This window comes from Saccopteryx leptura, chromosome 12 (assembly GCF_036850995.1).
Source record: "Saccopteryx leptura isolate mSacLep1 chromosome 12, mSacLep1_pri_phased_curated, whole genome shotgun sequence".
NCBI classification, from domain to species: domain Eukaryota; kingdom Metazoa; phylum Chordata; class Mammalia; order Chiroptera; family Emballonuridae; genus Saccopteryx; species Saccopteryx leptura.
This window is the reverse complement of record NC_089514.1, coordinates 14132135-14153701: the sequence shown is the minus strand read 5'-3', so window position 1 is coordinate 14153701 and position 21567 is coordinate 14132135. Positions and strand designations below refer to the sequence as shown.

Here is a 21567-nt window from a genome sequence, read left to right as displayed (position 1 = left end):
CAACTGTGATGTACAATTTATTGTGGACTTGCATTCAAGTATGGTATTAAGAGCTTTAGATAAATTATTAGCTCATCCCTCGCCCCCCATGATATTATTCCCATTTTATAGATGAAGGTGACTTTCATAGTCACTGAGCTAGATGGCACAGCCAGAATTTAAACTTTTTGATTCTAAAGTCCATGTGCTAGCTATGATGCTCCGCTGACTTCATTGAAAATGATATTTACACATTAATTTGAAACATTCAAAATATTTTTGAAATCAATTTTAATTTTCATATTATGTTGTTAAATTGTTCTATTCTGAGAAAAATAGCCTCTTTAGGTGACACGTTAGTTAAATTTCACTTATACTGCTTATATTCCTTTTTATCCTCTAGTGATTTTTTAGTAGATAGAGAAAGGCTTGTTTTAATCTAGAGCAATGCAGTAATCCCCTGACTGTTTTCATATTCTAAGTATCCTAAATTCCAGATGCCTTTCTAGTTCAGATTGACCCTCAAAACTACAAGCGAAAAAAACTAACACAATTAATTATATGTTGCATAACAGATACTGAGGCATACAAACACTAAACATGCTTGAAAATATAGAAAAAAAACCATTCATATTGATAAAATAGCAAATAAGAAAACTCTAAGCCTCAGAAGGCCTTTGTTTATAGTCACACCATCTTCCTCTGAGACAATGCCATACACTACAGCGAGGACGAGCGTAAGAGGCAGAAGTTGTTGACATATGGGGTGGGCACAGAACTTCTGGTTAATGGAAGTTCCAAGATGTATAAATAAAAAATGATGGGTGAGTTGGTGGAAAAAACCGTAAGGCAAGTCAATTTTTTAATTAAAAAATTATGTAGCAAAAACAATGCTAATGAGCCAAAAGTCCCATGAGATTAGGACTGTATCTGCTTCATTTTAACATTCCGTTCACTTTTCATAAGTGTACATCCACTGGCTTGAAATATCTCAAGCAGAACTCTTTTCATAAAATAGAATTTTGAAGGTTTTCTTTGTCCTTGTTCTTAACAGCTCACCATTTTCTACTTACGTTGTCAACGTGATAACGTTAAAAAGAGAAAAGGTCTCTGAATCCTTGAATGAGTCACCAGATCATAACTACCTGGAAGTTCTTCGTAAATTTCCTCATCGATTGGGTGGCTGCTGGCTGGAGAGCCGCTGGCTGGTAGCGGGTGATCCACATCATCGTACACCTCTCCTCTCTCATCCTCCTCCTCGGGAATGACATCAGACCCCAAATCTGCAACACGTTTCAGGAAACGGTCAATATCTTTTAAATGCAAAAGAGATTTTCAAAAACCTAGTTTCTGAATTAATACAGTCCCATAAAGTCCCACTATCATGATATGTTATATCTGTAACCTAAAACATTTTTTAAAAATTGACAGTTGTATAATATGTGAATTTCAAAGTTGCCAATTGGAACTTACAGAATAGTTTTATAAATCTGAAGTAACTGGTCTGTATTAATACCAGTCGTGTTTCCCTGCTCATTCTTGCAGAAATTCAATAAGCTTTTAATCCATGAAAATCCAAGTCATTCAGTTAGTATTTGAAGACGGCAATCACTTGTTCAATCAATTGCTCTTACCTTGTAATATAAATTTCAGTTGCTGTACCCATTCTTCAGCATCTTTGGGAGAGGCTGCTGTGAACTAATAAAAAACAAACAATCACAAGAAAAATCACCACAGTAGCAATGAAAGGTATGTCGCATTCTGATCATTTCTTTTGAGACCATTAGTAATTCTTTTCATGTCTAGTACTACTTTTCTTGCAAGGATGCTTCTTATAATGTACAGTTAATTTTGACAAATTTACGTAATTGAAGCAGAGGATGATGGATTTGAAACTCTGATCAGCAGCTGGCAGCTGTGCAGGAAAAAAAGCTGCTTCTCTTCATCAATGTCAAAGACTGAACTGATGAACAAAATTTGCCCTTGACAATTAGAAGACACCCATGAATTTCTTTAGACTGCTGGGTACAGTTTTCTTTAAAATGTTCTTGTCAGATTCCAACACACTATCTGACAACTTAATTAACTGGCTTTCAACTGCAATCTCAGATATTTAAAACTTATTAAACATACATTCCATATTGACGCTCACCGATAGCTCTTGAATTGCAGAGCTGATATATGCCTTTACCTCATTCTCTTCCACAACCCTAAGCAATACAGTAGGCATTACCACTCTGATATTTTTCTTTTGATAATTTTACTCTTTCTGCTATGTAATTCTTTTAAGAAATCACACAGTTCTATTAAAACAGACATAAAATGCAACATGTGAAGTAACTGATAAATTACATATTCGCGTCTTCTCTTTGAAGAAGATAACACTTGAACTAATCTGATTTTCTAAAATGTATTACCTCTTACATGAATGTTCAATGTATAAAAACCAGTATCTTTTTATTATTAACATGTCAGCGAGAATTGTTTCAACAAAAAGTTAATGTCTTTATAAATGAAATCAGAATATTTTATCAACTTAATTTCAAAACAAAATAAAAACTCCAACCTGATAGACACGTTTATCGGGAGCGGAGATTTCAAAACAGCAATCCTTCTTTCCATCCTTCCTGAGAGTGTTATTCATTCTGACATTGTAGCCATCTATTGCGAATTCACCTTTCTGTTGTTTGTCTGTTGAAGATAAAATGAAAGTCAGAATTTCATTTACCATTGTTGAGTACAAATGCCCAATTATCTTTTATTCAGATTTTCTGTGTCAATTCTCTAACAGAGTAGTTTTTGGTCATATTCCTTTCATAATAAATCTTTAAATAATGTTTCTGAATATCACTTTTAATTCCAAAAGTACAGACATATTTGGGATGGTTGGGTTTAAAAAGGATAGATTAGGGAACGGGAGAAAGAGGTCTGCAGACAGACAGTGATCTTATTTGGAAGGATGTATGGAAATAAGACACTGTCATGTAGGAAAAGTCAAGAATTGGAACTCAGAACTTGCTAGACAAATCCACTACAGATCTACGGTTCTTTCAGATTTAGTAAGCAGGTAAGAAAACCTGACTGGATGAAAACTCACTGGGCTTCATGTACCACTGTCTCTTCTCATCACTACCCTCCCAAGCCTCCTCGATCCCAAAGGCTTCTAAAAGGCAATATTTCTTTTTTTTAAATTCCTAAATTGGTATGAATTAAAACTTAAATTTAAAAAGCAAAGGAGAACAAAACAAAATTAATTATTTAAGAATGTAAGAGAAAAACAAAGTATTTGGATGGAGGGTGGTAAAGCAACCACAGAAGCATTTAGTTACCAAAACCAAACCAAAAATGGTAGGTTTCTTAACCAGTCGGTGAACAGTTAAACTAGTAAAGCACACACGAATCCCATGTGATGAAGTGTCGAAAGAAAAAGATGGTTTGAGCTTTATTCAGAAATTAAAGAAAAATAAATCAGGAATACAACAAAGGATTTGATACTTTGAAACTAAAAATAAAATTAGCTTTCCTACCTCACCCAGTTATGCCATTTTGATCAAAAAATTGTACAGCTATAGGTTTATTTCCTGGGTTAACACAATATTAAAATCAAAAGGACATTGTTTTTATTTACTGATTGTGGGGGAAATATAGAAATGCTTCCATACTGTGGGGTGACGGGCTCTCTCAGCTCAATGCACCAAATAATACTTAGCTTCTTTTCTTAAATATGCTAATTTAATACCTGAAGTAACATACACTTTTAAAAGGTCATCAGGATCACATTTTCTTCAAAAAATCAAATGAAAAAAAATCTGAATTAGTAATGCCTGACTTAAATCTTGACATTTCCAGTCACATTTAATCATAATTTGCATCTCTTTGGATAACTGAATAAACAATTCAAATTAAAAAATTTAAAGTTTGTTTTGTGCAAATAGTCTACAATGAACTCTATGAGGTTCAGAATACCTATAAAAATTAGCACAGCATTTTCCAAAGTACACTTTATGGGATATGAATAGGTTTCTATGATCAAATAAGTTTGGAAAGTTCTGAATTAAATAAAGTTAAACAGGTTTTGTTAGTGCAGGCCTTCTTGAGGCCCTTAATATATTTACATATTAATGGACTTTCTAAGCAGCATTTTCCAAAATTACTTGTCTCTGGAACCCTTTTCCACAGAACATTTTATGAACTGGTACCTCCAAGGACATTCCCTGTATTTGCAAAATACCAACTAGAGCATAATACTGGGGGACAAATATAATAATAATAATAATAATAATAATAATAAAAAAAAAGTGTTAAGCACAGTTGGTTCTTCAAAAATTCTCAAAAAAGACTCATTTATTTAGTCATTCAACAAATTCATACTGAGCACTTTAAAAAAGTAAGGGGCACAATGAGACAAAGGCTAGTAACACCTTACCAGGCCTTTCTTACTTTCTCATTGAAACACACACACACACACACACACACACACACACACTCACACACACACACACACACACACACACACACACACACCAAATTTAAGTGCTCCCAAAACATTAGTCAATGATCTACTATACCACAAAAGGATTTAATTTTCACTACAAGATATGAAAGTAGTTGGAAGCAAAATATCAAAGCCATCCAGGACAATTTTGAGAGATTTCCTTAAGCGCCCCAGGAAAAACAGGGTTTTCATGGACCAGATGGAGAAGGTAGCTTTCTTGCAGCACAAGGGCTCAATTGCTCCACTCACATGTTCCATCTGATCCAAAGCCTGTGATTTTGACCTCTAATCTGGTCCTAAAATTCTTAGCAATGTAACCAGTGAGGACGGAGATGCATAAGGACTGGGAGTTTGTATCTGGAAATGTAACATCAGCATTACAAAGACTGAAGTTTGGAAGAGCTTCAGGGAGCAGGATATCTTCCTGTGCTAGATTCACTAGAAATAAGACAACTAATTAGGTTGGCAAATTAGGCAATTCATCCTTAGACTAGCAGATGCACTTTAAACAAAAACTCCCAGATCTAGGCTATAGGACCATGTATCAGACTTTCTGCTAGAGTCTAAAAGGCATATGTAAGCAAACTCTAGTCAGATGAACCAGAGAGAAACCACTAATCCAATCTAGAAGTAAACAGATTACAGAGACAAGTATCCTTATCCAAGGATAAGAAAAAAAGCAAACACAGGTGCTATAAAAATACTATGTAATACAAACCCATAACAGCACTTGAGATGCAGAAGACAGGATAAACTACAAGAAACAGAAATAAATGCTAGACAATTGCTTTACATCCTTTAAAGTAAAAAAAAAGAAAAGATTCTGAAAGAGGTAAAAGATGAAACAAGGTAATATAAAATAAAAATAGAAATGCAGCTACTAAGATAGTGGAAAAATACTGTAATAAAGAAATGGAAAATGGAACAGCAAAAGTTGAAAATTTTGAACATTGTTGAAAAATCAGATCAGATATATTTTAAAAATTCCCTTTGTAGGTAGGAAAAAAAGATTAAGAGGGAAGAGAGACAAAATGGAATATGATGTATATAGAAGATTGACAAAAATACCAAAGAAAAAAATGTATGTTCTGGAAGAAGAGTAACAAAACAGTGCCAAACCCATGATGTAACAGAAGAAACCTCATTCCACTAATGAAAGACTGAAGTCTACAAAACAAAAGGTTTTGTTTAACCAAGTAAAAATAATAAAATAAAACTAAGACTTATTCAGTTGATTGTCGAGTATTAGATTAATAATTGTATAAATATCCAAGTGAGGGTAAGAGAATAGTACCAGAAAGGCTGAAGAAAATAGAGATTTATAACTCTTTCTCAATAGCTTTTGCAAATCCATAACTATAAGGTAGCCATATTTCCAATTAGCCAGTGTGACACAGAAAACTCAAGACACCAAATGGATGGAATATGGCTGTGATAAGACTCTATTCTTCTCCCTTTACAGTGTGTCCGTAAAGTCATAGTGCACTTTTGACCGTCACAGGAAAGCACAAAAGACGATAGAAATGTGAAATCTGCATCAAATAAAAGGAAAACCCTCCCAGTTTCTGTAGGATGATGTGGCAGCATGTGCGCATGCACAGATGATGATGTAACACCATGTATATAGCGGAGCAGCCCACGCCATGCCGGTCAAGATGTGGACGGTACAGAGGAAAGTTCAGTGTGTTCTGTGGCTCACTAAATTCGCATCCGTGACCAAAGTGCAATGTGAATATCAGCGCATTTATAACGAACCGCCACCACATAGAAATAACATTACTCGGTGGGATAAGCAGTTGAAGGAAACCGGCAGTTTGGTGGTGGAGAAACCCTGTTCTGGTAGGCCATCAGTCAGTGACGAGTCTGTAGAGGCTATACGGGATAGCTACCTAAGGAGCCCTAAAAAATCTGTGCATGAGCCCACATCGAACTGCACTGAATAGGTATGAAACTGGGAGAGTTTTCCTTTTATTTGGTGCAGATTTCACATTTCTGTCGTCTTTGTTGCTTTCCTGTGACCGGTCAAAAGTGCACCATGACTTTACGGACACACTGTATATCCGCATCTCTTCTAGACAGAAAAAAAGGAGAAAACCTTAGCAACTGATGGCAATCCATAAAAATTTATATATAGGTTAGTTCTACAGTGCCTTCAGGGATAGTTTCAAGGTGACCTTTTGACTTGAGACAGACTGTTAAAAATAGAAACATGCTAGTCACAGAGCTATAAGGTCACATAAGTTCATCCACCCAAAACTATAAAAGACTAATAAAATATTTTATTTAAGTGAATTTACCAAATAGCAGAAACTTATTCCTTAAGTGCCAAAACTCGAAAATGTTAGTAATTATAATGAAAACCCTTTGTGAAATATATACTTCCATGACTTCTCAAACAATTCTTTTAAACATAATTGAACATTTTCTAGTATTAATTTGTAGGGAATCACCCATCTAACCTTGAACCCTCTATGACTTGGATTGGGGGAACTTTAAAGGCCCTGAGTGAATGTCTCTTGGATGCAAACACCAAGAAGCTGTGTGAGTGAGTGACCTTTGTGCAGACACAAAGGAATGCATATGGACGGGCTTTAGAAAATTAGCCTAGAGGTTCTAGATTGCCCCTTCCTTTGTGCTTGCTAATTAGTAAAAGAAAAAGAATCTACTGACCCAAATTAGCCCTTTCTCCATGTCAGCAAAATGGCCATTAGTCGTTCTTTCCCCTTATCACCTGGCCTCCCTCCCTTGTAATCCTGTTACCTCCGTTCTGCTTCTGATCAATAAACGCTGAGGGAGAAGGAGATTCAGGAGGTCTTCTTTGCCTCCCTTGGCAGGCCTCCCCCTCTTCCTCTTGACATCAGTTTGTGTCCTGAGATGTTTTTTTCCATGCGACACTGGTAGTTTCCAGCGAGCTGGAATACTACATTAATTTGAGTATTAGTTTTTATATTATTATAAGACATTGATGTCCTCAATGTTTGTGAGGTGTTTGTCCTTCTGTTGAATTTCCCTCAGCTTCTATTTCACACTTTAACCTTGACCATACCACGCTGTTCAAATTTAATGTCTATAGAACTGAAAGCTGCCAGGAGAAACCTAGATAATGAAATCTATTAAATCAGTAACTTAATTTTACACAATTCTAATTCTGTAGGCTCAAGGTAAAAAGCAGTTGGCTCTGACCTCTTACAAAACAAAATGCATGAGGTTAATGATAGCTATTTCCTTCTCTTTTTTCCACTGGCTTGTAGGTTTACAGCTGTGTTCTGAGTTTTTCAAGTGCCAAAAAGACAACTGACATTTACTGAACTCCTTCTATATGCCAGGAATTTAATGTAGCACATCTTATATATACACCTAATAATAATTCTAAGAGAGAGAAGGCATTTATTATATCCATAGCATTGATGAGAAAACAAACCTGAAAAGAACCCACTTTTTCCTGGGCACCCAGCCAGGACTCTAATGTCTGTCTGATTCCAAAGCCTTGCTTATTCAACTGTCTCACACTATCTCCTAGAAAGGTGTTTCTCAAGGTACATTTCAAGAATCACCTATGTTAGAAGCATCTCAGATGCCTGTTAACAAAATGCAGAAATGGCTCCCACTCTGCACCTGCTATACAGAAATCTCTAGAGGTGGGTCCAGGAAACCAAATTTTTAGAAGGCATTCCGGGTGATTTTGATACACATTAAATGCTTGAAAAATCACTGTTCTAGAACATGTAATTTATGAAGCCTCGGTAGAGAAGATAAACTTGGATTTCCTTCTGCAACTTGGGCCCAGCTTTCTCAGCCTGCATTCTGGGCTCCTCTTCATTTGCCTAGCTCTTACACAGCCACGATAGGTTATCCTCTAAATGCTGTTCTTCTCCCACTTTGCAGTTTTCGCTGGGCAACCACACCCAATTCTAAGGATTAAATTCCTGTCACTATGCTGGTGACACATAATTCCCATTTTAGTCCAGCTTCAGAACTGCACATCCAAATCCTCATCTGCTCACTAGACGCCTTTCATCTCTGGCATGTGCTAACGGCACAATGAATATAATATGGACCCCGTGGAGGCCATCTTATCCCCACTCTCCCAACACCTGGGACCTGGCTTTTCTGTCCGCCTTCTCAGTAAGTGGCACCTCTATTAACTGAGCCTCCAAAACAGAAAACTAAACATTATTCTTTATTTCTCCCTTTCTCTAATCAACTGTCCCTGTGTTTTCTCCCCTTACCCCACTACCACCCCCCACAATCCAGTCAGTCCTGTTTTTCTTGCAAATATGCTTCCTTTTTCTCTTCTTTACTGGCCCTCAGAAAATATGCTTAAAACATCAACCACTTTCCTACCATTTTAAATGCGGTATAAATATAGCAACTAAATAATTCCAAATCATTTAGCATCCCTATAAGTCGTGAGCATCATTTGAGGGTCCCCAGAATCCAAGTATCTTTCCCATCTTAGTCCTGGGACTGGGGGGGGGGGCACAGCCAGCTTCCTTCCCACCGCAGACGCTTAGGGGGCAGGTCGGTTTTCCCTGCTCCTGATCAGCCAAGCGGATAGTCCAGCCTGGGACCTAAAACTGACTAAGTGACAAAAGAATCAGAGGAGTGCTCGAAATCCATTCTTCAGGCTGTGGCACTCGCCAGTGGGGGCCAGTGCACACTGGTGACACAGGGGCAGCAGCCTGTCCCAGCACTGCGTCTCTGCAGGGCCATGCACGGGGCTGAAGTTCACGCCATCTTCCCTCCCCTAGTCCCGGCCTTTCTGAGCCCGGTTGCCTAACCTTCCCATCAATTCTGTCTGAGAGCCGATATTCTCCCAACAATCTCCTTTCCTTGTAATTAGACAGAGGTGGTCTCTGTTGCTTATACCAGCAATGGTAACTTGGCACACATGGCTAGCAAAAAGAAAGGTAAGCAATGTGGTCGGAAATTTCCAGTGTCTGCTTCTTATATTTAGGGCCCTTCCTCCTGCTGAATAACTTAAGGTTATTTCTATACGTTTTAATGTTCATTTAAGTAGCAGGTAAGAGGAAAATATGCACCCTAATACTAATTCCTCCCAATAAACTTTATCAAACTGATTACCAAGTTGTCCTAGGCCCTCAGTTGAAGGCATATGGACATTGTCCCTGTTTATACAGCTCACAGGAATATAGTTGTTGATGCTAATTCAGAAATATACTTCTGGTGTTTTGAGTTATACTGTGAGGAAATATCAAATTATTACTGTTTTAAGTGAAAAATACTTTGTACTGTATATATTTTTATAAAGAGCCTCAAAAGTCTCTGAATAATAAACAGGCAATATTTCTGGGTCCAAAGGGAAGCATATTAGTTAGAATTATAAGCTTAAATTATATGATCTGGTGGAGGAAATTTTAGGAATTTCCCAAACCTTTTTTGTCCTTTAAAATAAAAATCAAGTGGTTTCTGTATACAGCCCCACATTTCCAACCACAGCTATGAACACGATTAAACAGCAGAGTAGCACGAGGTAGCTGTGACTGGAAAACACATACATCACAGGCATTTTTGTAGAACAGAAATTTAAAGCCCTGTGTCTACTTTTTTGACTACACCTATTGTTTCTCTCTACAACTGGAATTCGGATAATAATTCAGATATGACCTATCCGAGGATTGTAACTAGAGCGTTTGCTAAGATAAACGTCACACAGAGGACATCTTCAGATCCTCCCTGCGATCACTAGGGAATAAAGGACAGGGAGGCTGCTCGTGCAACACGAGCGTGGCGCACACATCTCGGACCCCCCGCAGCTCCTCCGTGCATGCAGGCGCTGCAACAACCTCTCTGAACCGTCAGTCTCTCTGCTTCAGGAGGCATCTTGTCTTCAGTCTGACCTCCTGACAGCTGTCACCGTGATCTTTCCAACATCCACCCAGAGTTCCTCATGCCATCCACTTACATTCGATGCTTACAAACATGACCTGTCCCTGAGATGGAAAAGGCCAAACTCCTGACATGTGACAACTTGACCCCACCCCTTCCTGACTCACAGCCCTCACTCACCTACTGTCCCAGTGAGCCAGCTTCTATACACATCATACTGTTTTATGGGTCCTCTGTGCCCACTCTACTGAGCCAATGTATTTACATTATACCGCTTTGAATTAATAATGCTTGACATGTAGATGTTCAAAGAAAGTCCATTGGTATAGATGTTGCTGAATCTATCTGATATCTATCTATATACACAGATAGATACAGCAATATCCATATATCTATATCTATGTAATAGTTATAGCAGTGCACAGTTTGATTTAAAATATATCTACCGTCAATCTCTATATGTTTTCAATCTTTATATGAATGTAGATATATATTAAATCAAACTATGTCCTATTTTATTAGAAACCAACATGATTTGTAATCATCAGACCCTTCATAAGACTTAGTTTGTACCTGAATATTTCTACCTATTGATGAATTCTAATAAATACTAGGTGTGTATTTTAACTTCTTTATACTGTTATAAGGTCTCTTAACAATAAAGGCAGAAAATAAAGGCCTTTTATTTAACATGTATAGTGGCAAACTGAAAAGTTAATATTTGCATAGCAAAGGCTCCAGAATCTATAAAATTGCAATAATTCTGATGAAAAGTAGAATTAATTATTCCCTTTTCTTAAAGAATAACAAGGGTATTATCCTTTGTTACACAAAATCATAAAATTTTAAAATATGAGTTCATTTATACATTTTACTTATATTCCTAATACAGCTATAAAATGCTGATGCCTTGACCCAGGAATTCGCCTCTATCAAATGAATCAGGAACAGAAGGTAAGCTTTTGTGGCTATTATTAAAGTTGTTATTGTAAAACAACAGAGCTTCCAGTTGTACAAACATTCTGTCCTTTAACAATATTTTAAAAAATATTCTAAGAGAACTATGATGCGATTTCAACACCAAAAGATACTTTCTCATTTTCATCCAAATTGAACAGATAAAACCTATTTTTCCTATCATTGGTGAGGCTGTGGGGGAAGTGAGAACATACGGAGGTCAATTTCAATGAAAAATTAATGTCCTTGCTAACCTAAATGTTTTACTTTAAATGATCTGCGTTAAGCCCAGTTTTCTAATGACTTTTATTATATGTATACTGCAAAGCTACAGCACTGAAAAGATTACACCCTCCTGATGTAATAACTTGTGATACATGTTTAGGATGATTTGGTAGGACCAAAGCTACTCGCATTTGCTACGTACTAGGGAAAGAGAATTAGCAGCATCTAGTACGTAGCAAATGCGAGTAGCTTTGGTCCTACCAAATCATCCTAAACATGTATCACAAGTTATTACATCAGGAGGGTGTAATCTTTTCAGTGCTGTAGCTTTGCAGTATACATATAATAAAAGTCATTAGAAAACTGGGCTTAACGCAGATCATTTAAAGTAAAACATTTAGGTTAGCAAGGACATTAATTTTTCATTGAAATTGACCTCCGTATGTTCTCACTTCCCCCACAGCCTCACCAATGATAGGAAAAATAGGTTTTATCTGTGTGGAGAAAAAGGAACCCTCATTCACTGTTGGTGGGACTGTAAGGTAGTACAACCATTATGGAGGAAAGTATGGTGGTTCCTCAAAAAACTGCAAATAGAACTACCTTATGACCCAGCAATCCCTCTACTGGGTATATACCCCCAAAACTCAGAAACATTGATACGTGAAGACACATGTAGCCCCATGTTCATTGCAGCACTGTTCACAGTGGCCAAGACATGGAAACAACCAAAAAGCCCTTCAATAGAAGACTGGATAAAGAAGATGTGGCACATATACACTATGGAATACTACTCAGCCATAAGAAACGATGACATCAGATCATTTACAGCAAAATGGTGGGATCTTGATAACATTATAAGGAGTGAAATAAGTAAATCAGAAAAAAACAAGAACTACATGATTCCATACATTGGTGGAACATAAAAATGAGACTAAGAGACATGGACAAGAGTGTGGTGGTTACCAGGGGTGGGGGGAGGGAGGACAGGGGGAGAGTTAGGGGGAGGGGGAGGGGCACAGAGAACTAGATAGAGGGTGGCGAAGGACAATCTGACTTTGGGCGAGGGGTATGCAACATAATTTAATGACAAAATAACCTAGACATGTTTTCTTTGAATATATGTACCCTGATTTATTAATGTCATCCCATTACCATTAATAAAAATTTATTTATAAAAAAAAAAATAAATAAAAAAAAAAATAAATTCTCTTTCCTTGGGAAGTGGGGTAGGGGCAGCAAAACCTTTTACTCGGAAGAAAAGAGATGAATACAAACTAACCACTCCCCTGTCAAAAGTGGGAAGAGATAAGGTTCATAATGCTGACTCAAGATCATATGGAGGTCAAAAAGAAAAAGGGAAAAACAAAACAAAGCACGGGTTTGGAACGGGGTCCGAAATGAGCCATCACTTCCAGGCAAGTTGAAGGGGAGGGGAATAGCCAACTTGTGGAAAGAGCCTGACTCTGGAGCCAGAGAGGTGGGCCCTGGTCCTCCCCGGCCTCTCAGCAGCCCTGGGAATCCTCCCTGCCTCCGCTAGCTCAGCGTCCTCCCAAGTGGCCCTGTTGACCCAGTCTCTAATCTATCCCGATCCAGCCTTCACAGGACTATTCCAGTTATTTCCTAAACTAGAATGTGGTCATGAGCCCTATGCTTAGTCAGATCCTAACCCACTCCTGTTGTTATTACTCAGGTGCACCTTCCCCACTCACTCTGCTCTGCCTTGATTCCAGCTTTGGGCTCAGCCAGGGCTTTCTGCAACTCAGAAGCTCTGCTGTTCCCCTGCCAGCAACACCTGCTTCGCCCTTCCTCACCTGACAACCTCCTACTCCTTATTTCAGGTCCAGCGTCCTCTCCACTAGCAAGTATCCCTAAACTCCCCTCAGCAGTTAACCACCCCTCCTTTGTGATCCAAAGATGTTTTCTTTAAAGCCCTCACTATACCTGGTTGAAATGATCCGTTTATCCACCCAGCCCCCACCTCCAATCCCACAACTTCCTCCTTCCTCTCACTTAAACTGTGAGCACCTCTAAGGCAGGATTACCTTTGGATTCCCTGTGCCTAGTATCCACCAAGTTGCCGATAATGTGTATCAGATAAAACCCAGTAATAAATGAATGAATAACTACCTTGCTGGCAGTCTCAGCATGCAGGACCAAACAAGTTTGATGAATGGGATTCGAACAAAGGAAGGGGAAGGGGATGGAAGGATGGGTGCAATTTTATGAAGTGATAAAATATGTACTTTCTCTCGATATATTTATTACTTAAGGGCCCAAATGGCCATGAATAATAAATACAGATAATATTTATGGATACAAAGGCAAGTGCATTATTTACCCTAGAGGCTGGAACTAGTCTTTCTAAGCCATTATTATCTTGGTGAGTCAAAATGTTTTTTGGCACACACAGAATGTTAGAAAATATGAACTATGTATCTGTCAAACAGTAACAAAGTACAGTTTAACCTAGTAAGTGGTATCAACTCCTTTTGTGCCTCCATAATCCATTTATCTAAATCCTACTTCGTTGGAAGATTATAGTTCTCATATATCTAAATAGCTCTTTCCAAAGTTGAAGCAAATGGTTCACACATACAGTAAATAAGACGGTACAAATCAGTTGTCTGATTTTATAAAAGAAAAAAAAATTCATGTGACACATAAATTTTCCTGGAAAGAAAAAGATACAAAGGAAGGAAATTAGGACCATGACAAGCAAATAAAACTGTTTAAAGATAGACCCCCCCCTCCCATGCACACACACACTAAGTCCCTAAAAGCAGAAGAACTGACCAAGAATTTCAAAGGAAGAAGCCACAGAGAAAGAGAACCATTAAAAACAGATCTGAAATCTCCATGGAGACAGGAGGCTTTGTAGTAAGGGATAGGGAAGAGTTTCAGGAACTATAAACCAGATCTTCAAACAGCCACGTAAAAAAGGCCCTGGCCGGTTGGCTCAGTGGTAGAGCGTCGGCCTGGCGTGCGGGGGACCCAGGTTCGATTCCCGGCCAGGGCACATAGGAGAGGCGCCCATTTGCTTCTCCACCCCCACCCCCTCCTTCCTCTCTGTCTCTCTCTTCCCCTCCCGCAGCCGCAGCCGAGGCTCCATTGGAGCAAGGATGGCCCGGGCGCTGGGGATGGCTCCTTGGCCTCTGCCCCAGGCGCTGGAGTGGCTCTGGTCTCAGCAGAGTGACGCCCTGGAGGGGCAGAGCATCGCCCCCTGGTGGGCAGAGCATCGCCCCTGGTGGGCGTGCCGGTTGGATCCCGGTCGGCGCATGCGGGAGTCTGTCTGACTGTCTCTCCCTGTTTCCAGCTTCAGGAAAAAACAAACAAACAAACAAACAAACAAAAAAAAACATCCACGTAAAAAAGAAATGACAGAAGAGTAACTTTTAGGAAGCAGTGGTGGTAGAGGTGGATAAATAAGCATGAGGTAGTTAAAATACACATTACAAAGACCAAAAGGTCTCATCAAATGAGACCATAAATAGACATTTAACTAATACCTATCCCAAAAAGACCCTAGAATTTATTTCATTGGATATTAGCCTTTGAAATAAATATAAACGCTTCTTAGGTTTTTGGAAAACTCTTGCTAATCTTTCACCGAACAGTTAGTATATACCAGTTAGGCCTGGGAATGGAGGAAACAGACATTACTATTCATTAATCCTTAAAGAAATGTAAAATGAGAAGCCTAACTGAACCAAAGCCACAAGGTTTTGAAAGCTCGCTCCTCTGGTCTTATAAAATTGAGATGTTTCTTTTCATCTCAATTCCCAGTGCTGTAAAAAATTGTGTTTCTATAATATGATAGTAATGAATGTTAATGACCTATAATAATCATAACTGAACGTGGACTCTAAATTTGGGGACAAAATCACCTACTTACCTTTGGCAGAAGGAAGAAGGCTGCCTGTTCATAGTTATTTATAGTTTATACTTTTTTGATGCCACTCTTACATTTAAACACATTGTAAATTAGTGACAGAATGCAAATAACCAATTAATTCTGAATTTGTTAATTCCATTAGCCAAAAGGCGAGGTCAATTTCTAGCATCATTCGTGTATTTCAAATTTATCTGAAATATACTCATCATATTGGCCCAATTTTATAATTCAAACCCCTAAAACCTGTAAATAATATCAAATAAAACATAAATTTCCAAATAACACTGATAAGAATTCCATAGGAAAGCTTATATTCAGTGATATTAAACACCTATGATTTTCTCTCCTTACGTGTCCTCTATCGAAGTGAATGTTAGCTATTTCTATATGACCCTTACTTTATTATACTGAACTTCTTTTCCTAAAAAAAAATCAAAACTAAAAAAGCTTATACTCCTTAAATTTTAATATTTATGACTTTATTTGTTCAATTAATGAACTTAAAGTTATGTAAACTATGACTAGAGATTTGTTAATTAGCAAATGAAATTTAAAAAGTATATCTTTTTTCTAAATTAGCATAGTGACAACAGTTGTTAACAGTATGGGTCTAACCCTTATGCCTAGGCTCAAAGCCCAGATCTGCCATTTACAGCTCTGTGACCATAAATAAGTTACTTAACCTCTCTGTTCTCAGTTTTCCAAACAGTAAAATAAGTGGGGTGAATAACAGTACCTTACTGCACAAAGTTGTAGCTAGACAGTTAATACATCTGAAGTATTAGCTAGCTAAACTCTCACCATCCTAATGGTCTTAACCTCTTCAGAGATCCTACAGCTACAGCCTGGATGATAAACATTTCCTAAGGTGAAAAGCCACACAGGTGAAAATTATTTTACTCTCTTTCCTAATCCAATAAAACATAATCGCATTAACTTTCAGGGCACTGTGGAATTTGGAGAATTTTTCAAATAATGAAATAGAATTATAAATCAGTCTACGGCTCTAATTATTAAAGTTCTCAGTTATTCTTTCTCCATCTGTCTTCAGTTTACTCTGTATCAAAAAAAGGGGGATGAAAAATGGCTGCCAAACTCTTCTGCCCAACGAGTGGAGATAACTGAACAGCAATACTACCTTTGTCACTCCCATAATAATAGAAGACTCCTTTGCTGAGCGCACACCACCGCTTCTGCCATTCAAAGCCCAGAAAGCTGTGATCTACAACAAACGGGAAAGGGAACAGTTTAGATTATATACGTAACACGTGTAAACATAACGCTATTTCTTTATTGTAGAAGGTTGTTAGTTAATATGATTTCTAAGGTTCCTTTCTAGCTCTAAAACTCCATGACTAATTAATTTGTATCTTCTTTTCCAAGCGACAAAAGCAAAGCTAAATAGAATACAGCGAAGCAGAGACGGAGTGTCTGCACTCACAGGATCAACAGCACAGCGAACACACTCTCTGACAGGGACGTCAGGAAAGCTTTGGACTACACAGCCGGGGGATAACTGATTCATCTGGGCCTCATTTTCTCGTCTGCTATAAAAAGAGGGAGGAGGAGTTGACCTAGATTATTTCTATTATCTCTTTCTGCTTTAAAATTCAGCTAAGAAAGCTAAGAAAAGCAAATGCGACATAAATAGAAAGGGCCAAAGGGACTCCCTGAGAGATAAGCAGAATGGTAATGAAGAGACTTTCTGCTTTTCATTTCCCGTATCATAACACCACCTCCATGTTTCATTTCCATTATGTATCAGTGTTGAAAGAGGGAGACCATATGGTCAACTCCCAATTATCAGAGCCAATGCAGAGAAACACTGAATGAATAATAGAAAATGGTGGACAGTACGCCAGGCTCCACCTGGACCATGGCAGACGTGCGTGCGCCAGGGCAGCCACGGGGTACCTTGTGCTGTGGGGTCGGACGTGGTGAGAAAGCCCGTCCCTGTGATTACCACCTGAGATTACCACCGTGCCCCCCCACACACACCCCGCCTTCCTCGGAGAGGCAGGACGCAGCTCCTGAATCACTTACAAATAACTGAGCCCGATAACCAAAAACCTGACCAAATGTTTTGTTATAAACATTAGTTAGAGCTAAAAGTTTTACTTTGGGCTTTGGATGATGTCATCTAGATTTTCCTAGAATCTTAAAACTCTTCCATCACCTAAAGAGAAGACGACCCCACGCGAATTTGGAAGCACGTTTACCCAAGGATAAAGGCGTTCTCAGATTTCCCTCAGCGTCCGAGTTTACCTTTCCTGCGTTTCTCAAGGTAGCCGGCCTTCAAAACAAAAGGGAGGTCCTGGGCTGCGATCGGAGGGAACTGGTTTCCTGTGGGGAACAGAGAAGGGAAAGAGTCGTGAGTCATCCATTTTAGAAAAACCAAGTCCTGGCCCTGGCTGGTTGGCTCAGTGGTAGAGCGTCAGCCTGGCGTGCGGGGAACCCGGGTTCGATTCCCGGCCAGGGCACATAGGAGAAGCGCCCATTTGCTTCTCTACCCCCCTCCATCCTCTCTGTCTCTCTCTTCCCCTCCCGCAGCCGCAGCCGAGGCTCCATTGGAGCAAAGATGGCCCGGGCGCTGGGGATGGCTCTGTGGCCTCTGCCTCAGGCGCTAGAGTGGCTCTGGTCGCGGCAGAGCGATGCCCCGGAGGGGCAGAGCATCGCCCCCTGGTGGGCAGAGCGTCGCCCCTGGTGGGCGTGCCGGGTGGATCCCGGTCGGGCGCATGCGGGAGTCTGTCTGACTGTCTCTCCCCGTTTCCAGCTTATGCTCCCCAAATACAGTATTATTATATAACTGAATGATTTCTAAAGGGCAATACTTTTTGATCAACAGTTTAAGGAAAGGCCTATTATAAATAGTCTTTAAAAAGAAAACCATTATAAATAAATGAAATAAATCCCTAAAAGTGTTGTTAGAAATTTCAAATAAATCGTGTAAGCTTCCTTATATTTATTTATACTGTATTAACTCTTCAAAAATTTTGATACAAACAGACTCTTACTTGCAGGTCCCTCTTCTTATCAAAAGATAAAATGATTATTTTCCCTTCAAAACAAATGCTAAAATTTGTTTCTGAGTCCATAGCCAATATTCTCTCTTCCTGGTTGTATTCACAGAGAAATTCATTTGTCTAAACCCTTTTTGCTATTTGTCCAATATTTGGGTTTGTTTAATAACATGTAATTTAAAAAAAAAACACACCAAAGTTTATTAATACTAATCCCTTTAGATACTTTAGATTTTTTAAAAATTAAATTTATTGGAGTGATATTGGTTAGTAACATTATGCAAGTTTCAGGTGGACAACTTGGTAACACATCTGTATACTCCACTGTGTGCCCACCACCCAAGTCTGGTCCTCTTGCAGCACCATATACCTGACCCCCTCTACCCTTTCATCCTCCCCTAACCCCCTAGATTTTAAGTTCTTAAAAGGACCATTTGATTTGCATAGCGCCATAAACACATGAACACTTTTTAATGTTAGAAACTGAACATTTGTAACAAGATGTAAACAGTATAACTGCTATTTTCAAAACATGAATTCTCACAAGTTTTTGGTACCCTGAAGAAATAATCATGTACTGACAAAGGCTAGTTTCCTCTTCACAACACAAACATGCATTGCTTATATAATAGTCCTACTTTTTAAAAGAAGCTCAACATATTAAACATATAAAACATTGAATGTAACACCCTACAAGAGCAGGAGAGGAATGGGTCTTCTTCCACTTGCAGTATGGGAATGTGAAACATGGACCCAGTGAATTCAAATCAGCACGTATCAAGTGCCTATTATATTCCCAGCAACTCAAGGGGAACAAGGCAGGAGTGGAATTCAGATTTTCTTATTGTTTGGTTGGTGTTTATTCAAAAGGCCACTGTTTTAAAAGATAACTCAAGAGTTCTAGAATGTCTTGAAACTTTCACCTTAAAAAGAGTGTATATAGTGGATGTAGTCCACCAGCAAGCTAAAGGAATAAATTGTGGAATCTGAAAAATGGAAAAGAGTTCCATTATTTCTAATATTTCATGCATTATCATTTTGTATAAACGTAGCAAATGCCTTTGTTTTGTTTCCTATATATTTCCAGATGATGTCCAGGATCTTGTAGACATTTCTGGCTTAAGAGTACATTGGGTGCTTAGCTTTAGAACACAGTCAATAAATGAACTTCAGTTCCCAGAGCAACTACTGGCTCAGAACTCATTATTCCACAAGTGCACTTGAATTACACTTTACTTCACATTTTTACACATAAATTTAATGACATTTTCCATTTCCAGAGACCCTATAGCAGATACAAAGACACAGAGTTGCTGACACTTATTATTATTCTAAAAGGTTTTAAGTGCAAATATCCACTTGTATACCTGCAAAACAAAACAGGAAAACTATGCCCTAATAAGAAACCCAAACTTAATGAATATACAATAATTAATAAATCATACAAGAATAAATTCTGTTTTGCCTACTCATAACTGTAAGCTTACTTTTGCCAACACCTGTATTTTTCATATTCTATTAATTCTCCCCTCCACATGGAAATTTGGAATTCCAAATATTTTCATCAGTTTTTTAATGGCAAAAAGAAAATTATTATTTTCAATGGATATATGAAACAATAAACTATCAGAAAATAACCACTACAATCAGTAAAAGATAACTAATTGTTACTTCAGCATAGTCCTTTCGAAGAGTTTATTTTCTCACTTACTATTATTTCTCTCTTCAGAAAGGATTAACCAATAAATATATTTGATATTAACTAGTACTGGTGATATCTAATATCTTCTTTTTCTTAAAAAAAAAAAGGCTCATAGCATGCTTAGACACAAAGATGGTCAACTTCTAATTAGAAGGACCACAGAATTCCCAGGCGGTTAAGCTTTAAACACTAATACAGTGACCTATGTAATGACACTGGGGGCAAGAGCAGAGGTTGCAATCACAGGTTTGCCATCTGTTAGTCTTTCTGCCCTCTGTAAAGTACCAAGTCACTTTGAAAGCTACCAAGCAAACACTGAATGACTATTAGGGACATTCAAATTTGCCTTTATTAGCTCCACTTCTTGAAATGGAAATCCTGATAGTCTCATGAGAGTTCCAATATGTCTTCAAATAGAAAAAATAAACCCAACCTCATTGAAAATTTGTCAAGAGCATTTTAAAAGTCAAGTAATTTGCATATAAAATTTAAAGGACAACTAATAATTGATCTTACTCCTTCCTTACCTTTTCCACATTAAAAGACTATACGTATCAAGCACCATTTTTTAAAGCACCGTCAAATATAAATAACAAATACACATAAAAAAATATCAGCATAGTTCAGCGAGGTAATGATAACAGTAACTGCTGACATTTATTAGGCCTTTACCATGAGTTAAGCTTGATACAGTCATCATCTCATTTCATTCTCACACAGCCACAATGGTAACCATTCCTAGTTCCACGTTACAAATGGGAAATCAAGGTCACACACAGAAAGTGGTGGAGCCAGGAACCAGGTCTAAGAAAGCCCATTCTCTGAAATGCTATGTTCTACCATTGATGAAATAAATGAATGCCATCTATAGAAACTGTATAAGACAACATCACTGAATGACTGCCGTATGGTTTTAAAGTAACCATAATTATTTAAAATCAATTCTTAACAGCAGAATGATATATTTTAAAGTATTTTGCATTTAAAAATCTAGAATGCTTGTTTCATTTTCTACAGGATTTTAGAGAAGTTCAATTTTGCTTCCTAAAAATGGCTTTTTAAAAGACTTCCATTTTGGTTTACACACAAACATGGGACAAATTAGTAGTGGGAAAACTAATAGTTATGAAAGGAAAAGGGAGCTCTTTTTGTATGCAGATTCCTCTGGCAAACTGCGTAAAAATAAGAGATGAATACAATTTAGACTGAATTATTTAGTTCCTTTTCATTCAATTCTGTTTTATTTTCACGTAGACCAGCGATTTTCAATCTTTTTTATTTCACGGAAAACTAATTACTAAAATTCTATGCACACCAAAAAATATAATATATTGTGAATCTTACAAAAGGTATAATTTTAATTGAGTTACAAAAAAATGATAGTAATTACTTACTCTTTTTGCTCTAAAGAGACTTTTTAAAAAAATCAGGTGCCTATAGTTGT

General features: G+C 38.0%; 1 protein-coding gene across 3 annotated transcripts in view; it reads right to left on the bottom strand.

Moving 5' to 3' along the window:
* The window catches only part of SKAP2 (src kinase associated phosphoprotein 2), a 159865-nt gene that overhangs the window by 51927 nt on the left and 86371 nt on the right, over positions 1-21567 (bottom strand). For all 3 annotated transcript variants that reach the window (XM_066354082.1, XM_066354083.1, XM_066354080.1), the window contains exons 5-9: positions 17667-17744; positions 16540-16623; positions 2546-2670; positions 1614-1677; positions 1125-1262 (exon numbers count right to left, since the gene is read on the bottom strand). In XM_066354082.1, the coding sequence (XP_066210179.1) occupies positions 1125-1262; positions 1614-1677; positions 2546-2670; positions 16540-16623; positions 17667-17744 (489 nt within the window). The remainder of the gene's footprint in view (positions 1-1124; positions 1263-1613; positions 1678-2545; positions 2671-16539; positions 16624-17666; positions 17745-21567) is intronic.